The 19,432-nt window shown below is 38.2% G+C and overlaps 1 protein-coding gene across 1 annotated transcript in view; it reads right to left on the bottom strand.

The window, feature by feature from the left end:
- DCLK2 (doublecortin like kinase 2) overlaps positions 1-19,432 on the bottom strand; it is a 143,997-nt gene that overhangs the window by 48,309 nt on the left and 76,256 nt on the right. Inside the window, exons 3-5 of the mRNA XM_080796117.1 lie at positions 8,894-8,996; positions 5,633-5,734; positions 979-1,073 (exon numbers count right to left, since the gene is read on the bottom strand). Coding sequence (XP_080652243.1) covers positions 979-1,073; positions 5,633-5,734; positions 8,894-8,996 — 300 coding nt within the window. The remainder of the gene's footprint in view (positions 1-978; positions 1,074-5,632; positions 5,735-8,893; positions 8,997-19,432) is intronic.

Below are 19,432 nucleotides of genomic sequence, written 5' to 3'. Positions count from 1 at the left end.
TGCTCAGACAATATCTGAAGTGTTTAGGCAACCAACTTTGGTGGAATGTATTCCTAATGAAGACATTTCCAATATCACCAAAATACCAGAGAATAAGTTAATTTATGCATGCATACACAGCATTCTGTATACACTTCAGTATTCTTAGAGTACACTACCATGCAGATAATTTGATTGTTTCTACAAAAGGAAACTTTCCCAATTTTTAACCTCAGTTATTTACTGCTATTTTACCAGGCAAATTTTCTCTTATAAATTTAAATTATTGAAAACTATTAAATGAAATCGATGTTGTTGAAATTTTGCAAATTTGCCTTCATTCATTTTTCTTCCTATAAGACAAAATGCCTATTAAACCAAAAAAAAAAAAACAAAAACCCCAAAACAAAAAACAAAACAAGTCTATTAAACCAACTGCTGGTCATGTTAAGTTACCATTTATATTTTCAGGCTATCACAGTCAAAACCTAAGATTTATTTCTAACTTCTCACCAAAACAAACATTATCTTCTTGGGTTATTACAGATGTACATAAGTACCATACTAGTGCTTCATCCTATTTCAAGCTTTCACAAAGCCAAATTAGGTTAACAATATTAAAATCATGATTCAAAATGAGATTTGTGAAAGAATTAAAGTGTTCTCCAAGGCTTTCCCATTGCAAATCATTTTGATAATAACAGGAAAACTACTACTTCTTTTACTTTACCCCAATATGTTCAACCTTAACCACAACCTTCTATTCCCATTTGAGAGATGGGAATAGTTGGGGTCAGAAGAGTTAAGTGAGTTGACCCAAATTCCAAGATGAAAAAGGACACAGGATTCAAAGGCAGGTAGGTCCTTCTCGGCTCCAAATCCGGAACTCTTTCCTTTTTGATTTGTTATTACACCCAAGCCCCTGAACAAATTAAACTACCAAACTATGAAACTCAAAATAACAAAATCACACAAACATGCCATAGTCCCATTTCATACCTTTAATCCTCTGAGACTTCCTGGGCTAGTTGGAGAAGAGCTAGAAGATTTCGTTGATTTAGGAGTAGACAGCTGGCTGCTGGGAGTTCCATTAACTGACCATGAGACAACAAAGGAGACAGAGGTCATTCAAACCCCAAATAACCAGACTGCACAAAAACACCAAGCACATGCACAACATCGCTCCAATGAAGCTTCGATTCATTTAAAGCTCAAAGCAGATGGCAAATCAGTGAAAAGCAAAAATAATGTGTTTTATTGCATTACAAAGTATCAGACAAATAAGGAGTGAAACTAGAATTGTTTTCAGTAATAGCTTTCCAACAGGGACATGAACAAATATATAAAACATTATGGAATTAGAGATGTGAATGAGAACTTGTTCATAGATCCTGCCTGCCCGCAAGGGCAGAGAAATGAAATGGCTGGAAGGTTTGTAATACTTTACTAGGAAGGCTGTCCTGAAACTTCCAACATTCACTCTCCTGGTATATACCAACCTGAGTACCCAAGAAGTTCTACCGCTCTCCCAAATCAATTCCACATAAGCCAAACACATTTTCTAAGCATATTCTTTATGGAAAGGGAAAATTACTGGTCATTTTTCTTATAATACCTGTTTATTTCTTTGAAGGCCATAAAAGACACTCTTCAACTTTCTTTTTATCTAAAGTAGTCATTCTTAATTCCTTCCATTTTCTTGTCCTCACTGTTTAATTTCTCCCACTATTTACCAAATCTTGAAGGTTTTTCAATAGTACCCCCTCCAAACTTCCATACACTTCCTAGGTTGAAGGCTCAATTTAGAGCACAGCTAGGAAAATTATGACCACTGCTGTTTAGAAGGGAGGGTAAATTTGCAGATTTTATACTAGAGAATGCTGGTCAAACACTTCAGCATGACTTATGCTTATTCCTGATTTTATCACCTGGATCCATTTCTGCTGTCATTTCACAAAGTTGGTAGTTAACATTTAGGACTGGTGTAATTATTTTTCTAAGATGTATTTGAAACCCCTTTTTTCACGAATCTTCAATGCTTTGCCCAAAGATGAAAATTGTCATTCATCTCTATGGAAAGAAAAGCAAAGTCTATTTCTTTCTTTTGTTTTCAAATACGAGGAAGCAGAAAATTATTATTTTAAATGAAGCTAATAAATGTAAAAAAACAATATGCAGAGGCAAAAGTCCTAAATAGGTGACTCAAAAAAGTGAGCACCAATTCTTGAGTGGAGGCAAAAGTCCTGGGATCAACAAGTATTTGTGATTGATGAATAACCTATAAACCAGGGTATCTGGGTTTGAAGTCATGCTTATTTATTGCATTGCTCATTTTAAATTGGGAAAGGATGAAAAAATTTTCTCGTCACTTTTAACTTACCAAACTTTAATTTTTCTAATTTAAAACCACCCATGCATAAACTATGATCTGTTATCTATAATTTCATAACAAGTGTACGTGCATATTTAGAGTACAAGGACAACACAAGGAATTGTGCAATTACAAACTTTCTAGGATATTCAACAGTCCTGATTATTTCTCAATTAAGTTAAATTTCAATGTTGTTTTCTTTTAAAAATTCTCTTTAAAGAAAGGGAATTGGTGGCGGAAGTTCACATAAAATAGAGATTATTATGGGCAATGAACTAGTCAACTTGCTGTGAGCTGAGACTGAATTTAACTCCTTTTTTTCCTTCATTCCACACAGCAACCTAGGCAGGTCACCAGCCTCCACTCAGTAAGTGCTATTAGCTTTCACAGATACTCAGAATCCGCACTGACAGCAGAGGCTACTTTGGACCAGTGACAGAAAAGGGACAAAAGGATAAAAATCAATTCCTGCAAATGGTGATCCTGAAAGGAGACAAAACTCCCTGAAAACATACCCACTGCTAAACAAAGTTTCTTGACAAAACTCACTGCCAGGGATTTTACTGGTGTCAGTAACTACATGCCCATATTTCCCTCCAAATAATCTCATCCTAAAGAGACACCAAGTCATGTTTGGGTTTCTAAGTTTCCCAGAGCATTTGGAAAATTCTAAAAAATGTTCCTTCATGAGTAATCCTTAATTTCACTTCTTTTCCCATTTCTTCCAAATCTTAGTTAGGAGGGTAAGTGGGACAGGGTCATGTTAGGCATGCTCCCCTCACACGGCTGCCACCAGCTGGTGGGTGGACAACGACCAACCCACACCCTCGTCATGTACCACTCCTTCACCAACCCCCTACTTTCTTTCCTAGAAGAAGGCTGTTATCCACGCCTCCCCTCAACTGTAAGAAAAGAAATAAACTTGGGCTTTTTCGTTTGCTTGTTTGTTCAGAAGATCTTCTGTCTTGGTGGACTCTGAAAGATTCACAAGCTAGAAACCTCAAATGAACATCTTTAGGACTCAAGTTATTGTAATATTTACCTACTTATGTTACCCAGATGAATTTCTATGTGTTTCTTACACACTATTTGCCTGTTTTGCCAAGAATTTTGTTGAGGAATTCAGTCAACCAGAAGACTGCACTTACGGAGCACTTCTGTCCCAAGACTGAAAAGGTACAATGTTCTGTCTACAAAGCTAATACCTCTGTTTGAGATTCCAGTTTGTCCCACGGCATTTTTTGAATGTTCACAGGTATGCCACAGCTAGAGGTCTGTAAATGTGAGTTGTGCTTGTGGGTATGCGGCTTTCAATAATACAAATTGCCCCCTTGTCTGTAACTTCAGGATGTGGTGAACATACTTTGGGGTTTAATCTCTCATAAAGAAGCTGTTTGCACTCTGAAGTGTGATTTATATATCTCGCAACTTTTACTTGTGAGTTTAAGATACTCAACCCCAAATGCAAATACAGACTTAGTTAGAAATTGGGGGTCTTGAAATGTTAAGATTTCTTGAATCAATTTCTAAGCATTCTAAATTCAATTTAAAAAGATTTGAATAAATCTTTATTTATACAAACATATTGGTCTGCAAGAAAAATTATGGCTATGATACATGCTTTTAGTTTAGTATGTATTGGATTCATTAAAATACCTGATTTTTTAATCACTCTCCTCCCTTCTATTTTTTTCACTGATACAATAAATATCTATAAAACCTATGGCTAAAACAAAAGCAAAGAACCTGACAAAAATCTACATTTACCATATGGTAAGCTCAGGTAATTGTATTTATGTCAATTTCATGTTGTATTAGCTTTCCTAGTGTTTGAGATACTTTACAGAAGCATAATATAATTTGAAATAAGCTTCACAGCAAAGAGATGCTTTCAGTTAAAAATATTCATATCATCAATATTTTTAGAAAGTGTTGGGCCTCTTAGCTGTAGGGTGGGGAGGAAGGTAAGAACAGAAGGAGAAGAAGGTAAGAACAGAAAAGTTTAATTGCTTCTATGGCCATTTTCCTATAACCAATGAACTTTAGCTTTTTTCAGTAACAGAATATTTTCCAAAATTAACTAGAAGATAGACCCTTCGAGGTGGTACTCCTCCTCGATCCCTTTGTCCTGTAACTACACACAGAGAGAGGCACTTGGCCATCTTCGGACAATGACTGGTTCCCTAAAAAGAAGGGACATTGAGGCATTCTATGCACGGTGAAGCATTCCACAGCGCACAGATGTACACTGGTACAAGCCAGATACGTTCATGGAAATGGAGCAAAAGGAAACAGAAATGTGGCAAGAGACAGAAACAAAAACCCAGCAGAGCGACAAAGCCATTCTCCTCATGGCTCACCTGGGGATCTGGCTGCAGAGTAGGCACCGGAGTGGTGTCCACCCCTCTTTACTGTGCACATTCAGGGAGTACAAAGAGGAGGAGACAGTAAGGAGAGCAGTTATTCAGCAGGTCTGAATGCGTATACACAAAAAGGGTAAAACAACCTGACCGAAGGAAAGTGGGGTGGGTGCTGAAGGCGAAGCAATGACAAGTAGAATGTCCAAAGCACTCCATCTTTTAGAGGGTCTGATGCTTGACACAGTTTTATTGATCTTACTTTCACATGTTCTACTTTCACCTGTGAAATCATGGTTTTTCACAATCCTCTCCTGAACAGGAAGGGATATCAGCAAAATTACTTAAAATTACTATATACAAACCTTGTAGAAGACATCAAGATATTTAGAGATGTTTCTAGCTTTTAAAAAAGTGCCCCCAAACAGTCAAAATTATCACAGATCTATAGGTTTAGAACCTGAAAGAAACTTAATTACAGGTAAGTCTGGCTCTTAAATAAGTACCAATTTCCAATAATAATCACTGCTACTACTAAATTGCTTGAAAAAGGAAAAGCCTATGAAACTTATCAAGGAAACGCATTCTGTGTCCAATGTATGTTTTAAACCAATAAGAGAAGAAAAATATCCACAATCATACAGCACAAAGTTAAAAATACAGTACGCTATGGTCCAAATGTGAAACTTCCACATAAATACCAGAAGGTTCTAGATATAGACTGTTCTTGAGAAAATGTGTGAGAATAAAACAAACAAGTGTCTTAGCAGATTTATGACAACTTTGAGCAACAGACTCAAATTTTTCGTTTTAAGAATCATGTCATCTACGTGTTGTTTTGGAACCTGGCTGCATGCAAACATGGGAAAGACTGCTAGTTCATAATAATTAAAGGAACTGAAGGAGAATGATGAAGAATGAGTACCTGAAGCTGGCGATTTGCTGCGTCGGGAGGGCCCAGGGCTTTTAGATCCAGAATACTTAACAGCTGAGGAGCGAGAATAAGAGGACTTCAAGACGCGGCATTCTAGAAAGGAAAGAAAGTGCATTAACTAAATCTGGTTAAAATACTGATCACACGTGCATGCAGTTTACTGCCAGAGAGCGAATACCTGATCATTTTCCCATTATTGTTAAACAACTTTAATATATAAAGCAATTGTCCCAAAAGTACACCCGAGGTTATCTTTAGTTAGGCTAGGCATCTTGTAGACAACCTCATTGCTCCAGTGGACTTCTTACTGAATATGGAAATCCCAATGTCCTAACTTGATCACACACGTAGAGCCCAATCTAAACATGTGCAGCTTCCTTTTTCGGTCAGTAGTATTGATAGCAGAAGGCCACAATTTTATTCTGTCCAAACTCCCTGATAATCTTATTTTGAAAGGGTAGGGGACTCCTTACCATCTTTTCACCTTCCCTAAGTATAGAGGATCAAAAATGAGGAAACTAGCTTCCAACAATAACTTTGGTTTTTCCATAAATCATCAAATAAAACAGCATTTAGAGTACCAGAACTAATTACAGCTAAAATAATCAGTGCTAATTTGAATAATTAAGAACATGGGTTTGGGAGTCATGCAGATTTTGAACAAATCTTCAATCTGATTTTGCTAACTGGGGGAGCTTGGTCAGGGTCTAAGGCTCCGTTATTTCCCCTATGAAATTGGGATAAGAATAAACTCTGCATCTGCTTGGTAGGCTTGTTATAAGGATTAAATCAGATAACCTATTGTCTGTCATTTACGTTAAAATACTTCAATTTATGTGGTAAGATTACAACGTGGGTTGGTTTTAATGTATACCTCGGGGCAATAAATTAACATGTGAAGTCCACTAATCAGGAAAATACACACCAGGGGAGGCTAGTTAGCATTTGAAAGACCCTAATCAAAACCTCACTCAGAAGGGGCTGGAGCAACTTCAGTTTAGTTAATTAGCATTGTGGATGTTAAACAGTATTCTGTTGTTGAAAGGAGTGGTGTGTGTTAGTCAGAAATGTCTTAAAGGCACTGCCACTCTTTCATGAGCACAAGTATAAATCCAGAAAACCAACAACTACAGTTTAGAACCACACCCTAGCTTTAGGACTCTCAGCCAGTCCTGAGGTCAGTTCTTGAAGCAGGATTCTGTTACTTGGAGAAGACTGTGCTTAGCATTTTAATGAATCTTTATTGCAAGATGTTGTCAGAATCTTAAAAGGATAGAAAGTTAGGACTTTATTAAGATTAAACACAAGTTAAATAACTGGTTAAAAAAACATACACAGGGGCGCCTGCGGGGCGCCTCTACCTCTTGCTCAGGTCCTGATCTCAGGGTCCTGGGATCCAGCCCCGCATAGGCTTTCTGCTCAGCGGGGAGCCTGATTCTCCCTCCCCCTCTGCCTACCTCTGTGCCTACTTGTGATCTCTCTCGCTGTCAAATAAATAAATAAAATCTTTAAAAAAAATACACATCTTTTCCTCCAAATAAATGTAACAGTGGCCAAATCAGGTTTAATTTCATGACCTGCTGGTGAAGGTATAATAATGATGTTTATAATAACGAGAGTGAAGCACATACAACAGGGACCCTTCTGACTGCTTTATATATACTGTCTCACTTAATCCTCACAAAATCTTATGAAAAAGCCAATTATCCTCCGTTTGCAGAAGCCTGAGTAATTGGCAACTGAGAGGGAAGAAATCAGTAACTTACACCCACCTTTCACTTTTGGAGCCCACTGGTAGCTAACAACAAAACCCATGAATAATAAAACTAGATTAGTAAGTTTACAACATGCACACAAAGCATGGAGTACAATGCCTGGGACATACGTAGTACGTGCTCAATAAATATTTTGTTGTTGTGACCCAAATTAACTTCATAACGTAGAAGATATCATTGTGTTTCAGTGTCTCGACTTTCAAATTTAATAATACTGGTTGGCATCAAAGAAATACTATGAAATGAGATTAAGCTACAACCAAGAAACATGTAAAATACAGATGATAATGCAAATACACATTTCAGTCAGACTTAATCATCATGGGAACAGGGGAGAGCATTAGCACACATAATATAAAAGGACATTCTCTCTGATTCTTTCCAGTGGTATTATGAGTTAAAATCAGGGACAGGCCAACAGAGTATAAGACAGTACAGAAACCCTCAGTGAAACTTGGCAGCAGTAAAAAAATGAAACAAAACCAAAAAGTATAGATAAATGAGCCCCAAGCACAAAGCAGATAAATTATCCCCAAGGCAACCGACATAGTTTAACAGGAAAGAATTACCCAAGGAAGTTTGGTACCACAAAACATATCATCTTGAATTTTAAGAAGTTTGTGGATCACAGTATTTATCTGGTGACATGTTTCTCTAATTCTGGGTGGTCAGAATCACTACAACTGGAAAGGGACTACCATCAGTCTAATTTTTGAGAGGCCAACTTTCCTCACTCATGAAATTAAAGAGTGAGACTTTTATCTTTTACATCGATCTCCTATGTGAAATGTTATGTCTGTATGACTTTACCTCCTTTTAAGAGGAAGTTGACTTTACTATCAGCTAAAATAATCACTATTACTATAATAGGTTTAAATTAATTCAAGACGAAAAAGTAAAGCAATTTTCCCAGAATCAATAACACCCGAAATCACTAAGGTTATTGCTATAAAGTTGAAAACTCCATACATTGGAGAAAGGGATTTTCTTATTCTATCAATGAAAATAGCTTTATTTTTTTCTGCATTTACGAACAATGCATGTTTTTTTTAAGTTGCCAACAACGAGGTAAAAAGAAAGCTAAGACAACCACGATTAACAATTTAATTATTACCTTTTACATATCTCGTTATGAACACAGAAAATGGATAACTAACCATTTCAGATTCAATATAATCCATATCTTTAAGGTGGCACAGCCAGCCACTGTTCTGAAATAGGCAGGAAATCCATTTCAGAGGCAAAACAATGCAGTCAAGAGACAACTGGTTTTAGTCTAAGAAAATTAAAACTACTTGAATTAGATTTTTTAACAACTAGGCTAATGTTTTCATTTTATTCTCTACTTTCATTAGTTCAAAAAGAATACCACCAATGTCCTCTTTCTTCAACATGCCGGACCACTTAGCAAGGGTCACCTGACTAAACCCCAGGCCTCTGTTTCAGGATTACTAGGACGGTCAAAGAATTGCCTCACCACTGTGATCCAGGACGAAGTCATCTTGGGCATAACGGAATTTTTCAGGCCCACAAGCAATAAAAACATCATCATCACCAAAAAAGTCTTGCAGACAAGTAACCTAAAAAGAAAGGAAAAAAAAAATCATGTCTAAGAGATAAATTAGAAACATTAAAAGTGAAAGAAAAAGTCAGCAAAATTCATTGCATTTGTAAGCCTCACCTATAATACTGTGTTGGAGTGAAAAGCAATTTAAAATCACACTACATTTCCAAGCACTCGACTCTTTATAGAGCACTTCCACACACTTTCCCTGACCTCAGCACAACAGAATGAGGAGTTCATAGCTGGCATCAACATTTCCATTTCACAAGTGGAGTCGAGGACATACACACAAGGCAATGTGCTTTCTTCCGCGTTCCCCCTATTAATGGGTGACAGGGCTGAGGCTGATGGAGGTCTCTGTTCTCAGTCTAATTTCTTCATTTCTACCCTTCCTCAGTCTCCCCCTTCCCAGCTGTGTCACCCTGGGCATGACTTCGCTGTACCTTTGGTCCAGTGCACTGTAGGTTGTTTGGGGGGAATAATGCATGAAACCTGCTTGGAACAGTGCTGGGCATCTCAAGGCTCAATGTGTTAACACGCATCTCCATCACCAGTGTCATCATTAAGATCAGAGGAAGCCTCAGAGCCCTTCCAAAGTCCTGTACCTCTACGGATAGTTTTAAATTCATATTCTTTTTTCAACCCCTCCCCCCAGCCCCCAACACACACAGTATCAGTTTCAGATTCCACAGAAACCAGATTCACGGCAGTGAGCACATTCATCCATTCCTGCCAGGGAGTATAAGAACTATCCTCCTGGACTTTGGACATAGGTAGATTCCACGTTTACCTGTTTTTCAATTGGCTATGTGATTTTTTTTTTTAAGTACTCTTTTCCTAATAACAACTATAAAGTTTTTTTAAAAATCACTGTTCTAATACTTAGGATCTGATTGATTTTATTACAAGGATATATTTCATCTGGTACTAAATTTGTTGGTATTTGACTAAATGCCAAAGTAAACAATTAAGTTGCTTATTATATAGAATAAAAGTACTTAACAAGTCTAGGGACTGTAATAAATCCAGGTGTTTTTGTTTTGTTTTTCTCTACAGCAGTTCAATTTAGATCTTCTAGTCAATCTTTTAATGATTTCACCTGTCAGTATAAATTGGCTTTCCAAACACGGTTTCCATAAGATGTCTGTCTCCCTTCGACTCAGGTTCTAGCCAATGAATACATATTTGGTTAAATAGTTAACCAATTATATAACTATCAAATAGGTCCATATTTGCCTCAAATACTACTCTCAAGGAATGGTAGGTATAAAATGAGTAAGTCACACAACGGATTTAAACAAACATGTGTTTTGACTCGGGATGCTGACACACCTCACATAATATTAAACAACTCTTGTCTCCTTTTATTCAACAAATTTGTACTGAGCATTTATGATGTGCCACGCACCGTTCTAGGTGCTAAAGAAACATGAGTAAAGAAATAAAATGATCCTACTCTCATGAAGCAAGTGTAAAAAGCAGCACAATAAAATTTGTGAGTAAATTAATGCAATATAAAAAGGTGGTAAGGGGTATGGAGAAAGATAAAGCAGAGATGGGAACTGTGAATGTGTGGGATGGGTGCTACAATACTAAACAGGGTGGTCAGGGAAGGCCTCACACTAAGATGACATTTGGCAAAATATTAAAAGAGACCAAGGAACAAGCATGTGGGCAAAGTGTTCTAGGCAGAGAGCACAGAAAATGGGAAAACCCTGTGAAGATATCAGGCTTAGCACGTTCAGAAGAAACAGTCCTGGAATACAGCAAAAGAGGAGAAGAATGGATCAGAGAAGTAAGGGGAAGGAGAGCAGATGACATAGGGCCCTGTCAGCCACTGGTATGGACTTTGGCTTTACTTTGAGATGGAAAACCATCAGAGGCTTCAGAGCAGAAGACTGTCACAATGCGATGTCCCTTTTAATGGGATCACAATGTGCTCATAATAGACTGTAACAAAAGGGCAAGGGTAGAAAGCATTAAAGGCTCTTGCTACATCAGGCAAGAGATTAGAATGGATTGTGCAAAGGTGTTAGAACCAAGATGCCCTTCAACAAACAAATGGATAAAGAAGATATGGTCCATATATACAATGGAGTGATGAATACCCAACTTTTGTATCAACATGGACGGGACTGGAGGAGATTATGCCGAGTGAAATAAGTCAAGCAGGGAGAGTCAATTATCATATGGTTTCACTTATTTGCGGAGCATAAGGAATAACATGGAGGACATTAGGAGAAGGAAAGGAAAAATGAATTGGGGGAAATTGGAGGAGAGACAAACCATGAGAAACTGTGGACTCTGAGAAACAAACTGAGGGTTTTGGAGGGGAGGGGTATGAGAGGTTGGGTGAGCCTGGTGGTGGGTATTATGGAGGGCACGTATTGCATGGAGCACTAGGTGTGGTGCATAAACAATGAATTTTGGAACACTGAAAAGAAATAAAAAAAAAAAAAGAATGACTTGTCCAAAGGTGTTGGGAGTGGAGGAAGTGAGGGGACTACACCACCCTTTGGATATGGGGATATGAAAGAAGAGAAAAGAATATGATGACTCAGGGTGTCTGGTTTGAGCCACTAAAGATAGGGCTGTCATGAAATCTGACAGGGTAGAACACAAGATAATGGACAAGTTTAGTGTAGAAAGTGTGCTCATGAATTCAGATTTGGAACATTAACTGTGAATGCCTATTAAACATCCAAGTAGAGGTGTTGGTTGGAAAGTTGGACATACACAAATCCGAATGTCATGGTCGAAATCAGGGCTGGAGATATAAATTTGGGACTCACCAGCATATGGATGGTATTTAAAACCTTGAGATCAATTATGGCAATGAATGAACATAAGGAAAAGATCTAAAGCCTGAGTTCTGAAGCAAAGTAACATTATAAGGCCAAGCAGAAGAAGCAAATCCAGCAAAAAGATTGAGAAGGAGCAACCAGTATGGGAGGAAGAAAAACAAGAGTTTGTAGCATGCTGGAAACCAGGTTAAGAAAGTGTTTCAAAGAGGAAGGAGGAGAGAGCATTCACTTGGGTTAATGTTACCAACAGGCTAAGTAAGATGAAGATTGAGAAGTGACCACTGAATCAGCAACATAGAGATTTGTGGGCTCTTAAAGATGAAAAATAGTTTTAGTGGAGTGGTTGAAGAGAAAGTCTAATTGGAGAGTTTTACTACAGGAGAGCAGAAGAACTGGTGACATAGACGACTCTTTCAAGGAGCTCTGACTGATAAAGCAGGTCATAGGAATGGGAAGATGGCAGAAAGAGGAGGTAGAGTTCGTGGTTAGCAGAATTTGTTAAGATGAGAGAAAAAATACTCTACTATACTACTGAAATGACCTAGTAGGAAAAAAAATGGTGATACAAGAAAGAAAGGGGAATCCTGCAGGAGCTCTGTTCCTTTGTAAGAGAGAGGAGATGGGAGCAGAGAGCAGATGGGACTGACCTCACATGAGACTATGGTCAGTCTTCCCCAGTAAAGGAAGCCAGGTGGAAGCTGCTAGGTGAGGACACATGGTGGTGTGGTGGGTGGACGTTTTCTGATTACTTCCTACTTCACTGAGAAAACTGAAACAAAGTCATCAGCTGAAACCGAGGTTGGGGGAGGAGGTACAGCAGGTTAGAGGAGGAAGAAAAGATATAAAATTGCAATATGGTGGGAACCTGGGTGGCTTAGTGGGTTAAAGCCTCTGCTTCGGCTCAGGTCATGATTCCAGGGTCCTGGGATCAAGTCCCCCATCAGGCTCTCTGCTCAGCAGGGAGCCTGCTTCCTCCTCTCTCTCTTGGCCTGCCTCTCTGCCTACTTGTGATCTCTGTCTGTCAAATAAATAAATAAAATCTTTAAAAAAAATTGCAATATGGGATTGTGGGGAGTTATTTGTTATTAGTTTAATGAACACCTATGCCTCCACTCTGAAAGGAAAAGAACAGGTCTGACTTGATCACTGCTGTGTCCCCAGCAAAGGGTCCCATTTATAGAAACTGTACAGTGTAGTGTCTCTAACCAAAAGAGGAGCCCAACCCCCAATTTGGGTTCTGGCCCTAAACCCTCTGCCTGCACCTCATCGCACCCGAGTAATCTGGTACACTGTCCTGAGGGGGAAACAATGATGTCCCCACAAGCAGCACTAAGGGTTGACTCAGGACCCCACAGTCTACATGTGACAGAAATTCTTGGTTCTAAAATGAAAGAAGTTATCCAGTCCCTATATTCTTTTAGAAAAATCAAAACCTTTTTTTTTTTTTTAAAGATTTTTATTTATTTATTTGACAGGCAGAGATCACAAGCAGGCAGAGAGGCAGGCAGAGAGAGAGGAGGAAGCAGGTTCCCCGCTGAGCAGAGAGCCCGATGCGGGGCTCGATCCCAGGACCCTAGGATCATGACCTGAGCCAAAAGCAGAGGCATTAACCCACTGAGCCACCCAGGCGCCCCGAAAAATCAAAGCCTTTTAAGCTGATGTTGTTACTCTGTCATGGGGTTACATCTGACTAGTCAAGAGAAGAAAATCAATATGAACACAGATGATACAGAAAACTAGAGTGTACTGATAATGAGTAAATAAGGAAAAATGGAAATATTCTCTCCCTCTACTGCTGCTGATTTAAAATACACATCTGTTCACATTTTTCACAATACAGACATGGACCATTTAGACTGCCCCTATTATGTTTCACTAAACTGTAAAGTTAAAATGCACCAGAAATGGAACACCAGCAGTGAAGCAAGTTGATGAGTATGATTAAATGTCAGCCGAGATACTATCTGCAGAAGAGGGATGAGCAGGTTTCAGTTCTGTGTTCACTTTCATTGCAGAGGAAACTCAGTTAATACGGTGTTATCTAAAATACAAGTGTCAGGCGCGCCTGGCTGGCTCACTTGGTAGAACATGAGGCTCTTGATCTCAGGGTTGGGAGTTCAAGCCCTGCGTTGGGTGTACAGAGTAATTAAAAATAACAAATAGAAATAAAATACAGGTGTTAGCCCGTGAAGCATCTGAGAAGCATAAGCTTTTGTTTGGAGCAGAGCACTGCACTGCTGAGCCTGTGTCCCTTTCTTTTTTTACATGTAGGAAGCTTGGGCAAGATACCAATTTTAGGGGCACCTGGGTGGCTCAGTGGATTAAGCCTCCGTCTTTTTTTTTTTTTTTTTAACGTCAATGTTTTAATATCATGAGATACAAGTACAAACATTGTACGAGTATATGTTGTACTACATGGAGAAGGAATAACACATTTGTGTTTTTATCAGAATCTGTATCACCCAGTGCTAGCCACTGGACCAATGGCTTTCCACAGGGATTTTTCTGCTTTTCCTATGACATTTTATCATGAGTAGAAAAAGCTCACACATCTTTTCAACCACTGCACATTTACGTATATCTTAATATTCTTGTTCAGCTGCTTCAGTTCAGAAATACAAAATTGCCTAGCCAAGAGTTTTGAGTGGCTAAAGAATGTTGTTATTTCACGTTGGTCAAGATCTCCCTTACCCTGTCATTGCAAAGAAACTGAGCACGTCTACGGGGTAAGAAAAAGCGTTGTCTCAGTAGCCCTCTTACTGTTTAGGAAGGCAAACTACCATTTCTTGAAAAGTACAGAATATTACAATGGTTATTGGCTAAGCAGTAATTCATGAAAATCCATTTTTATAAGGCAAATAACAGCAACAGAGAGCCTAAGCCTCTGTCTTCTGCTCAGGTCATGATCTCTGGGTCCTGGGATTGAGCCTTGCATCGGCTCTCTGCTCAGTGGGGAGCCTGCTTCCCCTCTCTCTCTGCCTGCCTCTCTGCCTACTTCTGATCTCTCTCTCTCTCTGTCAAATAAATAAATAAAATCTTAAAAAAAAAAGGATACCAATTTATCTTTAAAGACTAAATGTGATCACGTGTGAAAGCAGCTGTTATTTCTTCATTTTCATTAATTCATGGCCTCAAATACTTTTTTAATTTAAATTAATGGAAAATCTTTCCTGTAAGTATAAACAAAATACCTGCTTTCCTACAAGTTCAATAAATGAGATATTTTCCCAGAAAATACCACTAACAACTTGGAAACATTCCTTTCATTGTCTTGACTTGTGGAAAATTATAGATTAAAAAATTAAGATTTTTTAAAAATTAAGCTATATTAAGCTCCCAGAAATTATATTCAAAAATGTGATTCATGCAATATACATATAAATACACATGTATACATATACTTGTAAAATACATATAAATATATTTATATGCATATATTTAAAAATAGTTCCTACCAACAACATCTAGAAATAATTATAAAAGGGAAAAAAAAGAGATTTGATTTAAATTTAACATAGCAAAGCAAAGCACCAGTCTACATATGTAAGCTAAATGTCAACATTTTAAAATAATGCAGATAACCAGAGAACTGTAAGCATACCATTCCAATTTTATGCTACAACTATTTGTGTAATATAGTGTAATATTGTGTAATATTGTGTAATACTAGCCCTCCATACAATATAGTCATTATTTGCTCATACTTACATTTTACAAGTATATGGACTATATACTTAATTGTCCCTAGTAACGTCCCAAATTCAGTCAATGTTTTTCAAAGTGAAGTATCTGATAAAATGCCAGGGTCTGATGTAAGCTACAATAACTATTTCTTATCAATGGGAGTCACATTAATTACTGTACATTCATTTTAACATCAAACACATGTCTACAATATGTCAGGCATAAACTAAAGCCACGAAGCACACAAGTCTATTGGTTAAAATGGATAAGAAAAGTAATAGTTACAGTTCAAATGTTATAATAAAAGAATATTATGATAGAACACCCTAACAGTTATAGGAATAAAGAAGCACAGAAGAGGGGCACCTGGGTGGCACAGTGGGTTAAAGCCTCTGCCTTCGGCTCAGGTCATGATCTCAGGGTCCTGGGATCGAGGACCCAGGTGAGCACATCGGGATCTCTGCTCAGCGGGGAGCCTGCTTCCCCCTCTCTCTCTGCCTGCCTCTCTGCCTACTTGTGATCTCTGTCTGCCAAATAAATAAATAAAATCTTAAAAAAAAAGCACAGAAGAGCACCTCATAAAATAAAATATCCAGTACCTTCAGAATATTTCATATATTTGATTACTTACACAATTCTAACTTTTATGTTTTTAAATATATTTCTTGTTCTTTAACTGTGGTAGTCTTGTTCCTTTTATCATATATTTTTAAAACTGGGATTTAACTTTGAATTATGGGCCATGTCACTAGATCTGACTCAGAAAAGAACATATCAATACCATGAATAACATCTGAAAGTCCTTCTTACCAAGGGTGAGGAAAGTTTATCAGTTCAAAAGACCTCTTACTGTCTGCTTCTAAATTCTTCAAAGCAAGAAGCTCTTCAGAAGTAATGGATATTATGTGGCTCCTGAAAGAAGCTACATAAACAAGGGGAAGTAATATTTCTGCTAAGGTACAAAATTTAAGCAATCATTGGGATCTAATGTGGAAACAACCAACTGAGAAATAATGTATCCATGGGAGTATATCTGAGCTTTCCAAAGGAAGGTGGGCCATTTAGAAACAATAATTTTACCTTCAGGAGACAGATTAATTAGGTTGGGGTGACTAGGTGGCAGCCATAATTTTAGTGCTAGTTCTTAACAGATCACACAGATTAATAGATTACTTAACAGCCATGACCACCCCCCCCAAATTTGTTCTCTGTTAACGGATATAGAAACAGATACAAAAGCTTCAGGTCTGACAAAGATATTATACATGTATTAGGAGAGTAAAACTTATCCTCGAAAGAAAAAAGGTAGAGGACACAGAGATATAATCTTCCCTGGACACTCACATTCTGAACCAGAGGAGGTCTCTATTTTCTGACCCATTGGCACAATTGGGAAATCTTGCATTTCTTATCCTCTCCAGTTACAAAGAAGCTGGTGGTAAAACAGTTTGGATTTTTCTAAGAGCTTGTCTTACTATAAAAATTCTAAAGTCTAAATATTTTAGTTTCTAAGAAAAGCTTATTTATATTTTTGGAGACTGTTTCTAAAAGTTAAGCATGTAAAAAAATAAGTGTAAATAGCAATGTCCACTGGGATTTCTGTTTCAGCCTCATGTGTCCTCAAAGTCCTCAAAGAAATCTTCAATGAACTCTTGTTGCCCCTTCCAAATCCAGGTGTTCCCTTAATACTCTGTAATTCCCCCAACATAGACATTATCATTGAGGTAACTGCTTGGTTTTGCATCTGGACCTCTCACCAGACTATGAGCTCCATACATTTAGGGACGCTGTCCTGTTCATTACTATAACTCCAGCATAGCACGTAACATCTAGCATAAAGGGTTTGTTCAATAAATTTCTGTTAAATTAATGAAATGCTTTAAGTCCCACTCCCTCCAAAGGGCCCCTCTCTTGAGGCTCCACTTCATACTTCCTCAATGAATTCCTATCAACTCATTATCATGCAAGGCAGTCCTTGTTCCCAGATTTATAATAATGGTTTTCTATGCCAAGATAACCTATAAACTCTTTGATCACACCAGTCAAATCCAAATATTCAGCTGTTGGTTCACAACCTTCTCAAGATCTTCTGAAATCTGAAACTGGCCCCTTCCTCAGTGGGCAGGAAGAAACCACAGAGAGAGGTAGCTAACTCCAGGTTGGTAGGTAGCAGTTTCAACAAGCAAAAGTTCACGTAGAGGTTTTAACCAGGTTCAGTCACACATATCACGCAGATGTTCTCAACACACATTATTATCTCAAGACTATGTTTTCAGAGCAGCCTCTGGGAGTGGGGGAAGGCAAGCAGAACCCATATTCCATAGATGGTGGTATGGGTAAGGGAGTCTCTGACCACCCACATCTGCTCATGGGTCAGCCAGCAATCACGTCTTGATGACCTCCCCCAACATCAGCAAATATTCGATCACATTTTGGCTTTAGACACCTTAAAATAACTTCCTAAAAATTCATTTTAGATCATGAAAGCTCTTTCAGGAATTAAATGCCTTTCATCATTATTTCAGGGTTACCTCAGAAAAACTACTTATGAAATCTACAACTACAACCATTTGGTAGAGGACGTTTAAAGCAAAGCAATTTGCTATTAAAGCTCCCACTTGGTGCTAGCCAGACTTGAGGATGTCTTAAATAAGGGTCCCTTGAGATACTTTCCAAAACTATTCTGTTGAAAATTTCCAAGACCTAATAAAAATGCAAAAGAAACATCATTGGATCTCAGTAAAGGACTAGTTTAATCTGGCATTGACTTATTTAAATATAGTCAGGGTCAAAATCTTAGCTCCCTTGAAATATCTAAATTGTAGAACAAGAACCACATTTTATAGAAGAAATGGGACTGAGATGGGGAAACTGAAGGACTCCATGAAAATCTGCTTTTTTGCTCCCTGTCCTGCTTCTCCTCTTGCTAGGACCTGCACTCCTGCCCTACACATGCCTTAATATACGTCCTCCTTGTAAGGGACAAGGAGTTAATGATTTCTTTGGGATCTTCCAGCCTAATAAACAACATGTAAGGAATGACTAAAAAGTCATCAACTGCATATTACAGACCACTGGTGCTATCTTGACCCCAAGACTCCTTAGCCCCAAGGAATAAGACCTGGGTCCTCATCTTTGTTCTGATGGGTTCCTAGATGCCTAAGAGGACAGGTACACCAGACCACAGTCCTCAGTAAAAACCCCCAATACCTCAAGCAAAGAGAAGACTCCCTTCTACCTTTCTGAGTCTCCCAGGTGCTGTATTTACCTGCACTCTCTCTACCTCTTCAATAAACTCTGTTTTCCCCTTTTGCTGGCTTGTGTTTGATTTCCCCAGCATGCAGACAGGGAGGGACCCTCTTGTCTGGTCCTGTGCAGCCCCCCTCAGTCCTCGGACCTGGCCTGCCAGCATCAAGATGATGGATATCAGAAGTATAAAACACACATTGGAATTTTGTATGGATTTTCTTTAATTTTAACTCTGTGTATGAAAGAGACAGAAAGGAACAAAAGTCCACATCTGTTGAAATTAAAGACTTTCATTATCAGAGTTCAGTTTCAAAAGGCTGTCTCTACTGAAGAGTAAAAACAACAACAACAAAATTTTCTAACTTACTTCTAAAGAAGGAGCTCAGAAAAAGTCCACTAATTAGCTTATATTTGAAACTAATGTCATTATATCAGGTTTTTTATTTTTATATTTTCAGTGTTCCAGAACTCATTATTTATGCACCACACCCAGTGCTCCATGCAATATGTGCCCTCCTTAATACCTACCACCAGGTTCACCCAACCTCTCACCCCCTCCCCTCCAAAACCCTCAGTTTGTTTCTCAGAGTCCACAGTCTCTCATTATATCAGCTTTTAATAGAGATACACTGATACCTTGATTTCTTTTCCTAAGAAATGGACACAAGGCATAAATTACCAAAAGGAACTGCATTTAATTTTGAACCTCAAAGAC

Source organism: Martes martes, assembly GCF_963455335.1.
Source record: "Martes martes genome assembly, chromosome: 2".
NCBI classification, from domain to species: Eukaryota; Metazoa; Chordata; class Mammalia; order Carnivora; family Mustelidae; genus Martes; species Martes martes.
Note: the sequence above shows the minus strand (reverse complement) of the source record. Positions and strands in the feature narration are given on the sequence as shown.